Raw genomic sequence first — 15,813 nt, forward strand, 5'->3', positions numbered from 1 at the left:
CACTCCAGCCAGGCCCCAACCTCCTACTTCCTGGAATCTTCCTGCAGCCCTCCACACCAGGACCCAAGCTGGCCTTGGCACAGACCTCCCGATCCTGGTCCACCCAGCCCTTGGTAATGGACAGTGCCATGTCCACCCATCACTCAGGCTGGAGACATCAGAAATACCCATGCCTTCCTGCTCCTTCAGCCTCTGAGGCCTTCTGCCTCCTGAATTTCTCTCCAATTGTGCCCTCCTCACCACCCAGTTGCAACCACTCACCTAGTTCAGGGCTCTTCCTAGGTAGTTCCAGGGTCTTGCCCTAGCTAGTTCCTGATCCCCCTGCCACCTCCCCTCACCAATCTGACCCTCACAACAGCCCCGGGGATCTCACTGCCCAGGCCTGCCTTGCCCCCTCCTGCTCAAACCTTCTGTGGCTGTCCACTGCCTACAGTGCAGGTCCACAATCCCTTGCCCAAAATCTATGGAGATACATGTATTTCAAACTTTCGCATTTTGGAAAACTAGTGGGTGCTCCTTCTGTTACACATATACCCAGGAGCCCAGGGGAGCACCCTAAAGTCAGAGCCACTCAGATTCCTGTAGTAAACATGATGACATACTTCATGGGACAAAGCCCAGCACAGCCTCACACATCAGGGCAGGACAAGGAGTAGTCAAGTGAGTTGGTGCAAACCTAGGAACCCCTTGGTTTGCAGAGATGTTTGGATTCCCGAACTGCAGATGAGGGAACTGTGGAGTGGGACAGAACCAAGGGCCTCGGCCATGCAATGGATGCCCTTTCTGAGCTGACTCCACCCACCCTTCCAGTCTCACGGTCCCCCAGTATGGACTGTCCTCTCAGACATGCCAGGCGTAGCCCTACTTTTACACTGCTGGTCTAAATGATACCAGTTGTTCAGGGCCTAGTTCAAACCCAACTCCTCCAGAAAGAGACCCTAGCCCACAAGCAGGGCTCCCCACTGAAGCTGCCCCAGGCCACCCCACCTGTGATGATTCATCCACTTCCCCATGTGTGAGCCTGTAGGCTCCTGAGGCATAGTGCAGACCCCTAAAAGGGTACCACTCCTGCCTGTGGTGACCTGTCAGTCACATGGTTACCTGTGAGCCTGGTCCCCGGAAAGGCAAGCTCCATGGCACCAGTTGCAGGCTCCAGACTGGTTACAAGCTTCAGGTGAGGGCAGCAGGCGGCAGGGGTCAGGGGGCATGGTCAGCGCCAGCAGGCGGCCCAGGGCCACTCCCCCAAAGCCCCCAGAGATGTACAGGCGGTTCCCCACTGCAGCCACTGCATGGGCCACAGACTCTTCCATTGGGGGTCCCACAGAGGCTGGACCTGAGGAAAGATGGGTGGGTGTTCAGAGAGAACAGCAGATGTAAGGAAGAGACCCACACAAAGAAGCCAGTCGGAAAGGTCACCTAGAGGAGATAAAGACGGAAGAGGGCAGAGACAGACAGGCAGGGAGGAGACAGGTAAGGACAAATAAAGAAAAGAATCAGACAGCAAAAGAGAGGAAGAGAAAGGTAGAGTGGGGAATGAGAACAGAGACAATCCAGGAACAGTGGTGCCTGCCTGGAATCCCAGCTACTCCACGAGGCTGAGGCAGGAGGACCACAAATTCAAGGCCAGTGTTATGGCTTGTGTTTAGATGTCCCCCCAAAGCTTCATGTGGATGAAGTGGGGCTTTCTTTTTCAGAGGTGGTTGAATCTGGAATGTGTGATGCTGGGATTAAGGGCATGTCATTACTAAACCACTGCACATGAGTGACTGGTTTGGCACCGCCCTAATCCCAGTAGTCTGGATAGCATGAAAGGGGCAGAAAGACTGTTAAACTCTCTTGTTGCTTTGCTATCTTCAGGCCTCCATGAACTGTTGCACCTCTGCCACCCTGCCTTGGAACCAGTCGATTATGGACTGAAACCTCTAGGAACTATAAACCAAATAAACCTTTCCCCCCTTTAACTTTGGGTGTCAGGTATTTTGTCTCAGCAACAAGAGAAAAGTAACTAAGACAGCTAGCCTGGGTGACTTAGTAAGACTCTGTCTCAAAATAAAAATTTTTTTTAAAGCACTGGAGGAAAAAAATAAAATAAAATAAAGCACTGGAGGGCTAGGGATGCAGTGGTAGAGCACTTGCCTAGCATGTGTGAGACCTTGGGTCCAATCCTCAGTACCACAAAAACAAAACAAAACACAAACAAGAAAACAGAGACAAACGTTTTAGAACCAGATGGAGGTGGTAACTCCATACACAACATTGTATTGGCTCTAAACACCACTAAGTTGATCATTTTTTAAAATGTATTTATTTTTACAGTGCTGGGGATGTAACTCAGGGCCTTGTACATGCCAGGCAAGCCCTCTACAACCAGGCTACACCCCCAGCCCTACAGATCAATTTTTCTTTTTTGGTACCGGTGATTGAACTCAGAACCTTGCACTTGTGAGGCAGGCGGGCTACAGATCATTTTAAAATGGATAATTTTTTTTTTTTTGGGTACCGGGATCGAACTCAGATCCTTGCGCTTGTGCAGCAGGCGGTGAAACTGCTAAATCCCCAGCCCCAAAATGGATAATTTTATGTTACATGAATTTTTCTTCGGTTTTTTAAAGCCTCACAAAAAATAGAGACAGAAACACAGATAATAGGGAAGGCAGATTGTGAAAAAAAGAGAATTAGAGAGAGAAAATCAGAGATGAAAAGGGAAAGGAGACAGGCCCAGAAATACAAACGCAGCCATAACACTAAGTGAAATCAAAAGGCAAGGTGCGGGGTGGGGTTATCGCCCAGCAGAAGAGCATACCCAGCACTGCAAAAAACCACAAAGGTGGGCCAGGGATTTAGCTCAGTGGTTTTGCCACCTGCTGCACAAGCGCAAGGACCCGAGTTTGATCTCCGGTACCAAAAAAATAAAAAAATAAAAAAATTTGTGGGCCAGGGATTTGGCTCAGTGGTTCTGCCACCTGCCTCGCCAGCTCAAGGTCCCAAGTTCGATCCCCGGTACCAAAAAAAAAAAAAAACCCCACAAAGGTGAGATATAAGCCCATTTCAACCCTATGAACAGCAAAGCTTGGAAAGAAACTGCCCACACACAACAGTGGTTGTCTCTAGAGAGTGGGATCATGGGTGGGTTTTGTTCTTCCAATTCTATAACTTATAAATAGTGAATGTAGGGCCGAGGATTTAGCTCAGTGGTGCTGTGACCTGCCTCTCAAGCACAAGGTTCTGAGTTCAATCCCCAGTACCAAAAAGAATGTTACTTTTATAACCAGAATAAAAATAAAAATTTCAAAGTGAAAAGAAGGAAGAAGGACTTCTCCATGGTCTTTAGAAAATATGGAGACAGGTTTGTTGTTGGGTACAAGGAACCCTGGCCTTTTTTTTTTTGTGGTATTGGGATTGAGCCCAGGGCCTTTGCACTGAACTACATCCCCACCCCCACCCACCCCCAGTCCTTTTTTTTTTTTAACTTTTTATTTTGAGACAAGTCTCACTAAATTGCTAACTTGCCCAAGCTGGGCTCAAACTTGTGATCCTCCTACCACAGCTTCCCAGAGTGCTGGGATTACAGGCATGTGCCACCATGCCTGGCCTGAGTGCCTTCTAATGAGTGGGGGTCCCAGGACAGATACGAGGCTCCCCTGGATGTCCCCCAGCCCCCCAAGGAGAGTGAGGGGGACTCACGGGTGAGGTCGGGCAGAAGCCAGGCGTTGCAGTTGACCTGGTAGAGCAGAACATCGCTGCTGAATTCATTAGGGTCCGAGCGTCCCCCAAGGACCACCATGGTGTCCCCTAGCAGGGCTGCGGCATGGAAAAGTCTAGGGTGGGGCTGTCAGAGCGACACAAAGCAGGGATGGCCAGTCAGAGCCCAGTCCTTTGTTCCACATGCTCCCTCCCAGCCCACCTGCATCCTTGAATTTCCCCTCCTGCCCACCCCCTCTTACTTATCCAATCCTCACCTCCCTCAAATCTTACCTCACTCCTCTAGGACCTCCTGGATCCCTCAGAGTAACCCACAGAGTCATCTCCTTTTCCCTGGAGGCCCCAAGACCTATGCTGCTCCCCATGAACTTGGCCCAGACTCGAGATGAAAACCCCATTCCTCTGTGATTTCCGCAGCTGGGCTGGGGTATGAGGCTCCCTGTGGTCTCCTTCTACCCCAAAGGGGCTTCTGAATGTATGTGCACAACACACACACAATTGTCCCTATAGCACAGATGGCTTCCCTGTGCCCTCATACCCGTGTAAGGTAGGAAATGCAAGGAGCCTCAGTCCTATGGCTTTTTTGGGTTGGTTTTTTTTTTTGATACTGTGGACTGAACTGGGGACCTTGTGCTTGCAAGGCAGGCAACAGAACCACTGAGCTAAATCCCCAGCCCAGTCCTATGTTTTTATAGACGGGGAGCCCAGGAGGGAAAGAGACCCGCCAGGCCACACCAAGAGTCAGGGCAGAGCTGAGGCAGAACCCATGGCTCTGACCTCCTGGCTAAGGATTCTTTCCTCCAAATCAGGAACAGAAAGAAGAGACCACAGGATGTCACAGTTCAGTGCAAGGGGCTACAAAGAAGGGAAGGCCAGAGGAATTCAGGAGGGAGCCAATCCGTGGGACACTAGGTACAGGGGACACTTCCCTCTTGTCTCTACAGCTATCTGTTTGAACCACTTTTTCTGACCTTTGCCCCCTGCGAGGGGGCCAGCAGGCTCCAGGTGCGGTCAGGACAGTGCAGGGAATAGAGCTCCGGGGATGGGGCTGCCAGCTCCACGTGGAAGCGGAAGCCACCAAATACATAGAGAGAGTCAGTGGCCTCGTGGTAGACTGAAGAATGGCCATAGAGACCTGCACAGGAGCAGAATGACCACAGAGATGGTGGGACAGGGCTGACAACCAGCAATGTCCTCCCACCAACCTCCCAGGATCCCCTTCTCAGTGACCACACCACTACCTCCCCAGGGCCTGAGCCCAGAGACCTAGGAGTCTTTCCCAACACCTCCCTCTGGGTTCTAAAGGGCAATCACTAGTGACTCCGGGAGAGAGAAGACAGAATCAATGGCTGGGAAGTTAGGACAAGCTGGTGGGAGGGGGACAGGGTGACAGAATGTCTAGAGACTGGATCAAAGCATGGAGGAGAGATAAGGGAGGAGAGTCACAGGGTCAGGGATCTCAGAACCCCAGGGAGGGAGACGGTGGCCACACTGGGCAGGAAATGGGCAGTACACCATGGAGTCTGGGGCAGAGAAACTGAACATCCCCAGAGATGGCTCCCTGACAATCAGGGTGGGTTAGGGGATGGCAGGAAGATAATAAGGTACAGTGGGCAACGAATACAGTACGGGCAGGGGCAGAGAGCCTGCATGAAGCCCTGGACAGCTCCTGCTCCTACCTGTTGGGGGTGTCCCACTCTGGGCTCCGGACACCCAGGTGCCGGTCACCAGCTGGTACTCAAGCAACTGCTGGTTGAAGCCGTTTTCAGGAGAGTAACCACCCACCAGGATCAGAGACAGGCCACGGCGGGCAGTAAGGGTGTGACCAGCAACTGCTGGCAACTCCACGGTCTGAGGGGCCTGAAGAGCACAGAGCTAAGATCACCAAGGAACCAGAGGTTGAGGTAACCTTGTGGGTAAAAGCGAGACCCAGATCCATGGTCCCTCTGAACTGCTAAGGAGGTAATAAGCTCTGCAAGGCTGCTCAGATTCCAGCCTCTGACTAACAAGGGCCCCGGCAGCTGTGTGGTAGGCTCTGCTCAGTTCTGACTCCTCATGCCTTCCTCAGGCTCAGTCAACCCCAGTTCATCTTTGGTAAGCCCTTGCTCCTCTGCTCTCAGTGTCCTGGCTGGGCCAAGCACAGTACCACAAACCCTTGGTTGTTGAAAACTCAGGGTTGGCCTGGGACTTCAGCGTGACCCAGGATGGCCAATGAAATTCAATTCCGGGACTTCGGATGGAACCCCAGGAGGATATAGTTTCCTCTAGTGGTGAAGTGTGTGGGAGCTGCTGTGGCCATCCCTTCCAGACCTGTCATAGGGATGGGGCTGGATGGGGGTAGACGCTTACCTTCTCCTGCCGCCACTGCAGAGTGGTGAGGTTAAGGACCCAGAAGTCACGGGTGACTCCCCAGGCCGTGAGTCCCCCGAGCAGGTACATGGCACCACGTCCAGCAGGAACATAGGCAGCTGCATGGAAGGAGCGGGGTGACGGGCCAGGGCCCCCATCCTCAGCTCCTGCCAGCATCTGTGTCCACCGCCGCTCACTCACTGAGTACCTGGGACCAAGGTGCAAAAAAGCAGCCTTACTGTACAGTCACATCAGCAGCTATCTCAGCATCCTCAGGGTGACCTTCCTATGACAACCATCTTACCATCCCCTGGAGCAGCACCACCCAAATGGTACCCCAGACCTCCTATGACAAGTGTCCCTCACCTTAGGGGCTTTTCTACACCCCTTGAGGTAACTCTTGGGTGACAGACATCTCAGCAGGCCCTGAGGTAACCTCTTCCCATGCAGGTATCCCAACTCTTCCAGAGCAGTCCTCACCTGTACAAGTTTCCCAGCAGCCCCTGGGGCAGGCCCAGGCCCCCAAACATCCACAAGGTGGCATCAGGTCCCTCCACCATAGTGTGACCCAGGCGGTGCAGGAAGCGGCTAGCAGTGTCCTGGGTGATGGCAGGGGTGCCAGGGATCAGGCTAAGGTCATGACAAAGTGTCAGGCATGGGTGGAGGGTTTATAGGTGGTCCCCAGAGTGGAGGCGAGGAAATCACCCACAGGACTGAGACACAACTCACAGCGGAGAGGCGGCTGTCCATGAGGGTCTCCCAGACCAGCTGCCCACCATCCAGCTTTGTGGCACAGTCCAGGCCCCCAAAGCCCTCAGCACAGATGCACACACCTTGGCTCTGGGGACAGCAGGAGCAGGTTCAGAGGGGCCCTAATCACCCCCCATCCCACCTGGCTGACCCTGTCCCTTTGTACCTGGTTACAAATCCCAGCCCCAGTGTGGGCATTGCAGTTCTCCGGACACAGAGCCATGCGGCAGTGTGGGCCAGCCCAGCCCTGGGGACACCGGCAGAGCCCAGCACCTGCAGCCCCATCCTGGGGCACACACTCTTGGGGGACAGGGCAGCTCCCAGGACCTCCTGATCCACAGCGGGCAGAACCCACCGAGGCATTGAAGCCCCAGGATGAGGAGCCATTGGCCTCCCAGTGTAGCACAAGCAGCCCTGTGGGGAGAAAGGCCAGTGTCTTCCCAGGTTCCTGGCACTGCTCTACCCGAGGTGTGGAGAAACCAAGAGTAATTGGGCAGGGAAGCACCCTAGTCACTTAAAATCACTGCTGTGATGAGCTGTTCTGCACATCCCTCCCTTTGCCAACTCATCAAGTTCCATCTATTTTATTTTACCGAAATAGGGTCTAGGCTGGCCTTGAACTCACTCTGTAGTCCAGGCTGGCCTTGAACTTGTGGCTATTCTCCTGCCTCAGCCTCTTGAGTGCTAGGATTACAGATGTGCACCACAACACCTGACTCCACCCATTTTAAAGCCTAAATGTCAGTCTGGGTCTGTGGCTCAGTGGAAGAGCACAGGGTTAAGCATGCACAAGGCCGCGGGTTCAATACTCAGTGCCATAAAAATAAGTAAATAGGTAGACAGATAGATGATTGATTGATTAGCAGGTAGGTAGGTAGCTTACATCTCTCTCACATTCACCTGTTGGTTGCTATCTCCTTTTGCTGCTATCCAAGCCAGTGTTTTCATGTCACCTGGACACCAGGGCCATCTCCCCACTGTCTTCCTGGCTGCCTACACTACCTCCCAGCAGCCCATGTGATCCTAAAAAACATGAACTTGACCCCATCAAGGGCAAGCCCCAAACCTTCCTAGATTCCACTGCTCTTACATAAGACCAACTTTCCTTAGAAAGATTAGCAGTTTTGTGGGTGGTGGAACAGAAATTCATTACAAAACACTTTGCGCTATGTAAAATACACTTCATTAACACTGTATTTTTCTTAACAAGAGTCCCCTTCGGGAACTGATAGGGTCCCGTGGACTCCTAATTTCACCCTATCCTGTGCTCCCCAGCTTGGGCTGGGCCTCTCCCTCCCGCTCTCAGGACTTTGGCATCTCTACTGCTCTGCCTGGAGAAACTGCCTTCCAATGCCTCCAGCTTCCTGCCTGCTGCCAAATTCACCTCTGCAAAGAAGGCCTTCCCAGTCCCCCAGCCCCCCAGCCTCCAGGCAAGGCCAGGTGCCTGCTCCTCTCCTCTGCCTCACTAGAAGAGCAACTATTCTGAATCTCCTGCTTTGTTCCCTGCAGTTTGCCCCCTCGCCTCCCCAGTGCATGAGGGCAGCATCTGTGTCCCCTGTTCACTGTTGTACCCCAGTGTCTAGCTGAGGGCAGCTCAGTGTGGGTGATTGGAAAACATCTGCTGAGTGTCGGCAAGTCCCCTCAGTTCTAGGGGCTCCCTGTGGGTCTGGGTTCACGCAGTCTCCAGCAGGCCAATTATGATCTGCCCTTGTCTCCAGCTTGAGTGTTCTGATTCACAGTATGAAAAGCATTTCCAAATTCTGGCCCTTTCACTGCCTTTCCATCTCCATCCATTCTGAGGGGTTTTTCAACCTCTCAGCGCTATGCATGTTAGGGGTGTTAGGGGCAGTAGCTCTGTTGTGGAGGCTGTGCTATGTAATGTAGAATGCAGAGCCACATCTGGTGTCTATACAACAGATGGCAGTAGCACCCCTAATCACATCAGTCAAAATGACTACAGACATCACCAAAGGTCTTGAGGGACAAAACCATCCCCGAAAACCACTAAATAGATAGTAAAGGACTGTCACACCCACCACATTCTACATGCCATGCATGGCTCTTCTCTCTGGAGCCAGCCCAGCTAGAAAAATCCTATTTTCCTCTCAGCAGAGGAAAATGAAAGCCTAGAGATAGACAGTAACTGTATCATCCACAAAAGGAATTGCATCACCTAGCAATCCCGCGGCAGTCTCCTGGAACCTAAGCCCAAGCAGATGACAAGTGCAGGGGCAAGGGATACAAAGCCAGGAGAGAGGTCCCACTGTCCCCAGCCCTCATACCAGACAGGGCCTGCACAGTGAGGGGCCTGTCCCGCCGCTGGCCACAGAAGGCAGCTATGAGGCTCCGGTCTGACTGCACAACACCAGTGTCCAGGAAGCGTGGGAATCCATCAAAGGCCAGGACGTAGCTCAGCTGGAAGGGTGAAGAGTCAAGGGTTAGGGAACCCTTCCTGGGGTCTGGGAAGAGGGAACCTGAGACTGGGAAGACTGTCAAACTGTGGCATGGAGGCCACCACTCTCCCTCCTGTGCTCAAAGCAGACATGGCTAATCAATCAGGCATTCTTGCATTGAGGCTCTTTCTCAATACACAGCTCCTGGCAGCTACCACCAATCACCTGACACATAAGGTGTAAGAAGTTACTATCCCTGGTCTAGGGAAGGGGAGTTTGAGGGATGGGCATTCAGGAATTAGTAAACTTGGAAATGGAAGGGTCTATAGGCTTGGGAACAAATCACTGGACAGCTTGAGAACAGCATTTGGTATGTGAAGTGTAAAAAAAAGACATGAAGGATAGAACCTGTCTGGGAATCTAGATTGGGTGGGGGACATGATTTTGGCTTATAGGCCTGAACCCTAGACTCTTCAATGCTCACCGTGCAGGGGGTGCTGCTGTCAGGGGAGAAGGTAAGGGTGAGTGGGGGACAGAGGGTCCCAGGAGCACAAGGCTGTAGTTCCTCAGTGGCTGACACAACCCATACACAATAGGACAGGCCAGGCCCGGCTCTCGCTGCCCTGCCACCTGGAGGCAGCAGACCTCCAAAGCGGCGGGAGCCCAGAGCCACTGAGGACACGTTGGTGAGGAGGGCACGACCCCCACACTCCCGGAAACAGGAGCCACCGGCCCTGGAGAGATGGAGAACCAGTGTCAGACCAGTTCTGCCCCAGCCCACCATGTCCCTAAGCCCACCCTACTAAGCCCTGCTGGCCCTCCGGCTCACCGGGGATCCCCGTAGTAGCCTGGGGAGCAGAGCTGGCAGTGGACACCCTCAGTATGGTCCTGGCAGAAGCACAGCCCGCTGAGGTTGTCACAATGGCCATGGCGTGGGTCCCCATGCCCGTTGCACTGACAGGGTCTGCAGCCACCGGAGCCCGTGGCATTGCCATAGCTGCCGGGCCGGCACCATTCGCAGTGCTCCCCCCATGTCCAGTCTGTGGAGGCCCCAGAAAGTGGGACACAGCGTCAGGGCGAGGGCAGGATGGGGCCCAGACCAACTGGTTCAGCGGATCCCCAATCCCCACTCCAGCCCCTGCTGCTTTAAGGGAGAGAAACCAAGGACCGGACTGGGAAAGAAACAGCAAGTCCCAAGATGGAGAATTGAGGCTCAGCCAAGAGATGGTGACAGAAATCTGTTTGGCTCAGGAGCAAGGAATGGCGCGAGGGGACTGAGAGCCACCCGAGGGGGCACTGAAGCCCACTGAGAAGAAAAATCTGGATCCTTAAGAAGAGAGGAGGGGGCAGGGGGTATAGCTCAGCACTAGATCCCTTGCCATTTGCTAGTATGGCTGAGGCCCTGGCTTCAATCTCTACACCACCACAAAAAAAAAAAAAAGAAGGAGGAGGCCCCTTCAAGGGCCACCCCGGGCACTCGGGACAAGGGCTGCTCACCCTGGCACTCATCGCAGAAACCAGGCCCCTGCTTGCGGCAGTGGCTATGGAAGCTGCAGCCACAGTCTCGGGAACAACGTGGGGCAGGGGGTCCAGGGGCAGGTGTGGGTGGGGGCAGGTCAGATGTCCAGCCCAGGTCACACACGCAAGTGAAGTCCGGGGGACCACTGCACACACCGTGACCACAGTCTTCCAGGCACCTGAGGGACCATGCAGGGATGGGGAAAGGGCCGGGCAGGCCTAGACACCCAGAACATCCCCATCCGCTCCACCCACTCGCAAGGGGCTGCCTGTTTCCACAGTTCTTGGCTGTGTGGGTGAACCTGCCTCCACAGTAACTCTACCACACACGCTAATGCCCGTCTCCATGGCAACCACCTGTCACCACTGTGAAAACTCCCTTACAACTGGGTCCTCCTTCATCTCCACAGCAATGCTGAAGACTATGGCCCACAGTCTGTGAGTGTCCCATTTCCAAGGTAACTAGCACTACCCTGGGGACCTGCCACTCAAATGAGGTCCTAGCCTGCAAGGTAAAAACCTGAGGCTAAGTGGGGATGCTGGTTCCACAAGAGGGAGCCCAGCACCATGACAGATTCTTCCCTCCAACTCAAGCCCCCACCCTGGGGTGACACCTCCACAGCCACACATGCCTCACTCACGTGCGATTGCAGTGCGTGATGCCATCGCCCTGGTAGCCTCGCTGGCACTGACACTCGTAGCTGAGAGGTGTGTTCAGGCAGGATGCCCTCGGATGACACCGTGCCAGGCCCAAGCGGCACTCATCCACATCTGGACAGCGGGCATAGGCCCAGCGGGCAGGGAGGGCCACAGGTAGCCCTAGGCCCTCCCCCACCCACAGAGAGCAGTTACTCCCACCCAGGGGCCCTGAGAAGTCCCCCTGTAGGCACCTGGGGGGAGTGAGAGAGGTAACAATTCAGAAACAGGAGAAAGAAGGGATACAGGGACACAGGGACAGGGAGAGAGGAAAGACAAACAGAAAAACAAGGACAAAGAAAAAAGGAAAGGCAAGAGAAAACAGACAGGGAAAGTGGAGAGAGAGAAATGGAGAAGAGGGGAAGGAAAGAAAAAGAGATGCAAGATAGTAGGAAGCAGAAGGGCAGCCATGGGATGGGGCCAGGATAAAGGGGCAGAGAAAGAGGCCATTAGAATCACTGAGGGGAGAGAGCCCCGCCCACAAATGCCCACCAGCCCCCGCAAACCAGCCCCTCACCGTCCCAGCGTAGGGTTGTCCTCATTGCCACACCAGCCGCACTCATGGCTCTGCAGACACTCATGGCAGGTCAGGAAGCCATCGCAGCTCCGGCACCGTGGCTCAGAGTGCACACTGTGGAGCAACAGATATGTGGGGGTGTCAGAGCCTGGTCCCCTCGGCTGGCTGAAACCTCCATTCCATCAGTGCCACCCCAGAATCGCACCTGTCGTCCCAGCCACGGCAGCCCCCGTGCGGGTACCGGGCTAGGTAGGCGGCGAAGAGGAAGCAGGTGTGGGTGGACTGGCACCAGGCACACTGGCTAGAGTTGGCCAGGCAGTCCTCGCAGGTCAGACGCCTGGGGACGGGGAGCAGGGGCCTTGTCACTGCAGCCCTCACCCCACACACGCCCGCCACCCACTTCCTGGGCCCAGCCAGGCTCACTGGCTGCAGAGCGGGGGACACTCCTCCGGGCTCTTCAGGGCACTCCGGCCCCGGCCTCGCCGGCTGCAGGCTGCATCCCCTTTGCGGCTGGTGCTCTGATGCCACTCGCAGAAGGGGTCCTGGGGGGTTGGTTGGACAAGGAGTCAGAGCCCAGTTTAGCCCAACCCTTTGGGCCCCAGTGCCTGCCCTTCACCATCCACCCTTCCAAACACCTCCCTCCCCAGCTGCACTTTCCCCTTTAGCCACATGCATCTGTGTTCTGTGTGCTCAGGGCCCACCCTTCTTTGTGCAGTAGCTCCCTTCTGTGGGGACTGGGAGGGGGTCAGATTCGATCCCCGGGATCCAGAGATGGGCAAAGGCCACACTCCCTCCCAACCTCAGTGACGACTAGGAGCCATCACAAGACCCAGCAGCCGCCAGTGAAACATGATTTGGGTATTTCTGTTGAGCTGCAGGGTAGGGTGGGGTGGGGACAGAAATATAAAGTTCCTTCCCCTTGTGGCTGAGTGGAGAAATATTGGCTGGAGCGCTATGTCTTCCCTGCCAGTCATGGGAAGAAACCCTCCCAGGGAAAAGGGGTGCAGTGGAGGATAGCACTGGAGCTGGCAGGCCTGAAGATCAACTCCGGAACTCCGGCTGCCTGAACAGGTAAACCCCACTCTGGTGAAGGGAGTTCAATTGCATTTTCTGGGCCCTGCAAGAGGGCAAATCCTGACTCCCAGGAGCCCATCTTACCCCAGTCCCACTTCCTCCTCTCCCCATCTGGTTCTTGCCTGTAGACTCAGGACAACAGCCCTAGCCGTCCACTCTCTGCACCTTGCCAGGGCTCCCAGGCTGCCCTGCTAGTGTAGGGGGCCCTTCTTGTCACCTGTTCTGTCTGCCTTTACGCTGAGACTCCACCCCCACGCGCACAAGCCGTGACCTGGCAGGTACCTGGGTACAGGCGTGGCAGTCACGATGCTCCTCACAGAGTGGGCAGAGCGCAGGCACCAGCACTAGCAGGGACCCACCTGCTGCATCATCCTCACAGTGGGCCCCACCCTGGCGCAGGTGGCAGGTGGCACTGCTCAGGCACCAGCCACAACCCTGGTCCGCCAGGCAGCCCAGGCAGGAGGAGTAGGAGGTGCAGGTAGAGGAGCGGTAGGGCTCCAGGAAGAAGAAGGAGATCTCCTGGAGGCGGGGCACAGGAGTGTCAATCAGGCTCTGAGACAGGGGTCAGAATTTAGAGCTAATGACTGGAGTTAAGGGTTAAAGGTTTGGAGACCAGATTGAGAATTAAGCACAAAAAAAGTAAGGATTTAGGAAATCAGAAAACAAACGATCAGGGTTGGAGGAAATCTAGAGATTAGAGGTCAAAGTAAGGAAGACAGAGATCAGATAGGAGGAGTGTGAAGATGTGGATGGGGCTCAGAATACGGGATCAGGGCTGGGGTGTAGCCCTATAGTGATAGAGTGCTTGCCCAGCACACAGTGGTACCTCAGTTTACAGACTTAATGTGTTTTACTATTTAGGGGAAGATGGGTACATTTGTATTTGTATGTGCCGTGGTTGTGGCTGTGTCTAGTTTGCAAACGGAAGCAAAACATTCCCAAACACTTATTTGCAAACCAAACTGCTTGCAAACAAAAGCATTCATGAACTAAGTATCACTGTATATGAGGCCCTGGGTTTCATTCCCAGCACCATAAAAATGGATAGATGGACGGACAGACAAACAGGCAGACAGATTATAGATAGATAGTAGATAGAAAGAAAGATAAAAAAGAGTATGGAATAGTTTCAGAATCTGGGACCAGAGGTTGGGGTCTAGAGTTCAAGGTGAGGTCCAGAGTTCAAAGGAGAAGAGTCAAGGAATCAGAGGTCAGGATGCAGGGAGGTTTTTTTCTGGGTTTTTTTTTTCTGGTACTGGGGATCAAACTTGGGTCCTTGCACTTGCACAGCAGGTGGTGAAACCACTGAGCTAAATCCCCGGCCTCAAGGATGCAGGGAGTAAGAGTTTGAGGCCTGGGGCTCAGAAGGCCAGGGTCTGGGGACAGGGTCAGAGCCCAGGCTGGGCACTCACACTGCCACCTGGCACACCAGTCCGATCCCACAGCAGAGTGAGCTCGCTGTGCCCAGGGCCTGCTGAGCCATTGAGCTGTCCCTGGATCTCCACTGCATACTTATGGCCTCGGCCGGGCAGTGGGAAGAGGTGAGCAGATCCAGGGCGCTGCAGCCGCCTCGTCTCCTTCTCCTGCTGAGCCACCCAGCGTCCCACCTCCTCCTGGGGTAGAGGGGAGAGACAGACAGGGCCCTCAGAACTCTTCACTCTCCTTCCTCAGACCCCCAAGTAACCTAGCACCCCGAGGAAGAGGAAGAAGAAGAGGGCCTCAGACCTCCTTAGACTTTGAAAACCTTCAAGGCACTCTCAAATCCCCCAGAGACCGACCTCCTCCTCAGGGGAGCCTGACTTGCTGACTCAAATCTGCGCTTCTCTCGTCCAAATCGCCAAAATTGGGTTTACAGATGAAACCCCAGTGCCCTCTTATTCCTCTGAGGATACACCCCACACCTCTGGCTTCTCCGAAGTCTTCCCCTGAACCTTCACATCACCTCAGATGCCCTGTACCACATCCCCACCTAGGTATTTACCAGACACACCCCTAAATGTCCCAGGCTCCCTCACCATGCTCTCTGGGTCGGAGCCACGGGCCATCCGGGCCAGGACATGGAGGCGCTGGGCCCGGGCCCACACGGACACGTCCTCGGCCCCTGGCCCGCCTGGCCCGCCTGGCAGCAGTGGGTGGATGAAGCCACGGTAGACCAAAGACACGTCTGTCTCGGGACTGGGCGTGAGGGTGATGGTTGTACTGCGGACAATTGAGACCTGTGCCAGCAGGGATGGAGTTTACATGAGAATCCCTTTTTACACGGTCCCCAAGTCCCCACATTCCCCAGGCCACATCAGAGCCAGAGAAGATGGGTCAAGCCAACTTCTTTCCCCATTTACTCAATGAGAAACTGAGGCAGAGGGCAGAGGTTAGGCAGAGGTTGTCCCTCCAGAAGAGTCAGGATTCAAATTCAGACAATAGGTGTTGTCAATAGCTCTGTCCAAAAGCTTACCTTAAACCTCAGCCCCCTCTCTTCTCCAGGTTAGAGTAAAACTCCAGGACTGGATCTTTCAGTATCTTGTTCCCTAACTTACTACCTTTCCACCCAAGCCCTTCCAAGCCAGGCCCAATGCTCCAAGTGACAGACATAGTCTATAAGTGATATTCTAGTATGCAGCATGTGACTTTATAATACCAAAAGAGTGGTAACCCAAGCATTGCTCACTGGGAAGCTATTTAAATAAGCTACAGCAGCACTGTGGCATTTGAATGTAAATGGAATACTACACAGACATAAAAAAGCCAGGCACACTGGCACATTTCTGTCAGCCCAGTTACTCAGGAGGCTGAGGCAGGAGGATCACCTGAGCACAA

At 54.2% G+C, this 15,813-nt stretch overlaps 1 protein-coding gene across 3 annotated transcripts in view; it reads right to left on the minus strand.

The window, feature by feature from the left end:
• The window catches only part of Megf8 (multiple EGF like domains 8), a 41,086-nt gene that overhangs the window by 11,385 nt on the left and 13,888 nt on the right, over positions 1-15,813 (minus strand). For all 3 annotated transcript variants that reach the window (XM_004873013.4, XM_004873014.4, XM_004873012.4), the window contains 19 exons: positions 15,015-15,215; positions 14,412-14,612; positions 13,282-13,518; positions 12,349-12,467; positions 12,131-12,262; positions 11,926-12,039; positions 11,354-11,602; positions 10,692-10,891; positions 10,024-10,234; positions 9,679-9,928; positions 9,084-9,216; positions 6,968-7,215; positions 6,781-6,891; positions 6,532-6,650; positions 6,052-6,259; positions 5,382-5,562; positions 4,674-4,837; positions 3,685-3,829; positions 1,102-1,333 (listed from right to left, as the gene is read on the minus strand). In XM_004873013.4, the coding sequence (XP_004873070.2) occupies positions 1,102-1,333; positions 3,685-3,829; positions 4,674-4,837; positions 5,382-5,562; positions 6,052-6,259; positions 6,532-6,650; positions 6,781-6,891; positions 6,968-7,215; positions 9,084-9,216; positions 9,679-9,928; positions 10,024-10,234; positions 10,692-10,891; positions 11,354-11,602; positions 11,926-12,039; positions 12,131-12,262; positions 12,349-12,467; positions 13,282-13,518; positions 14,412-14,612; positions 15,015-15,215 (3,455 nt within the window). The remainder of the gene's footprint in view (positions 1-1,101; positions 1,334-3,684; positions 3,830-4,673; positions 4,838-5,381; positions 5,563-6,051; positions 6,260-6,531; positions 6,651-6,780; positions 6,892-6,967; positions 7,216-9,083; positions 9,217-9,678; positions 9,929-10,023; positions 10,235-10,691; positions 10,892-11,353; positions 11,603-11,925; positions 12,040-12,130; positions 12,263-12,348; positions 12,468-13,281; positions 13,519-14,411; positions 14,613-15,014; positions 15,216-15,813) is intronic.

Source organism: Heterocephalus glaber, unplaced genomic scaffold, assembly GCF_053883595.1.
Source record: "Heterocephalus glaber isolate CG9 unplaced genomic scaffold, H.glaber_assembly_v1.0 deba00001744, whole genome shotgun sequence".
In the NCBI taxonomy this organism is placed as follows: Eukaryota; Metazoa; Chordata; class Mammalia; order Rodentia; family Bathyergidae; genus Heterocephalus; species Heterocephalus glaber.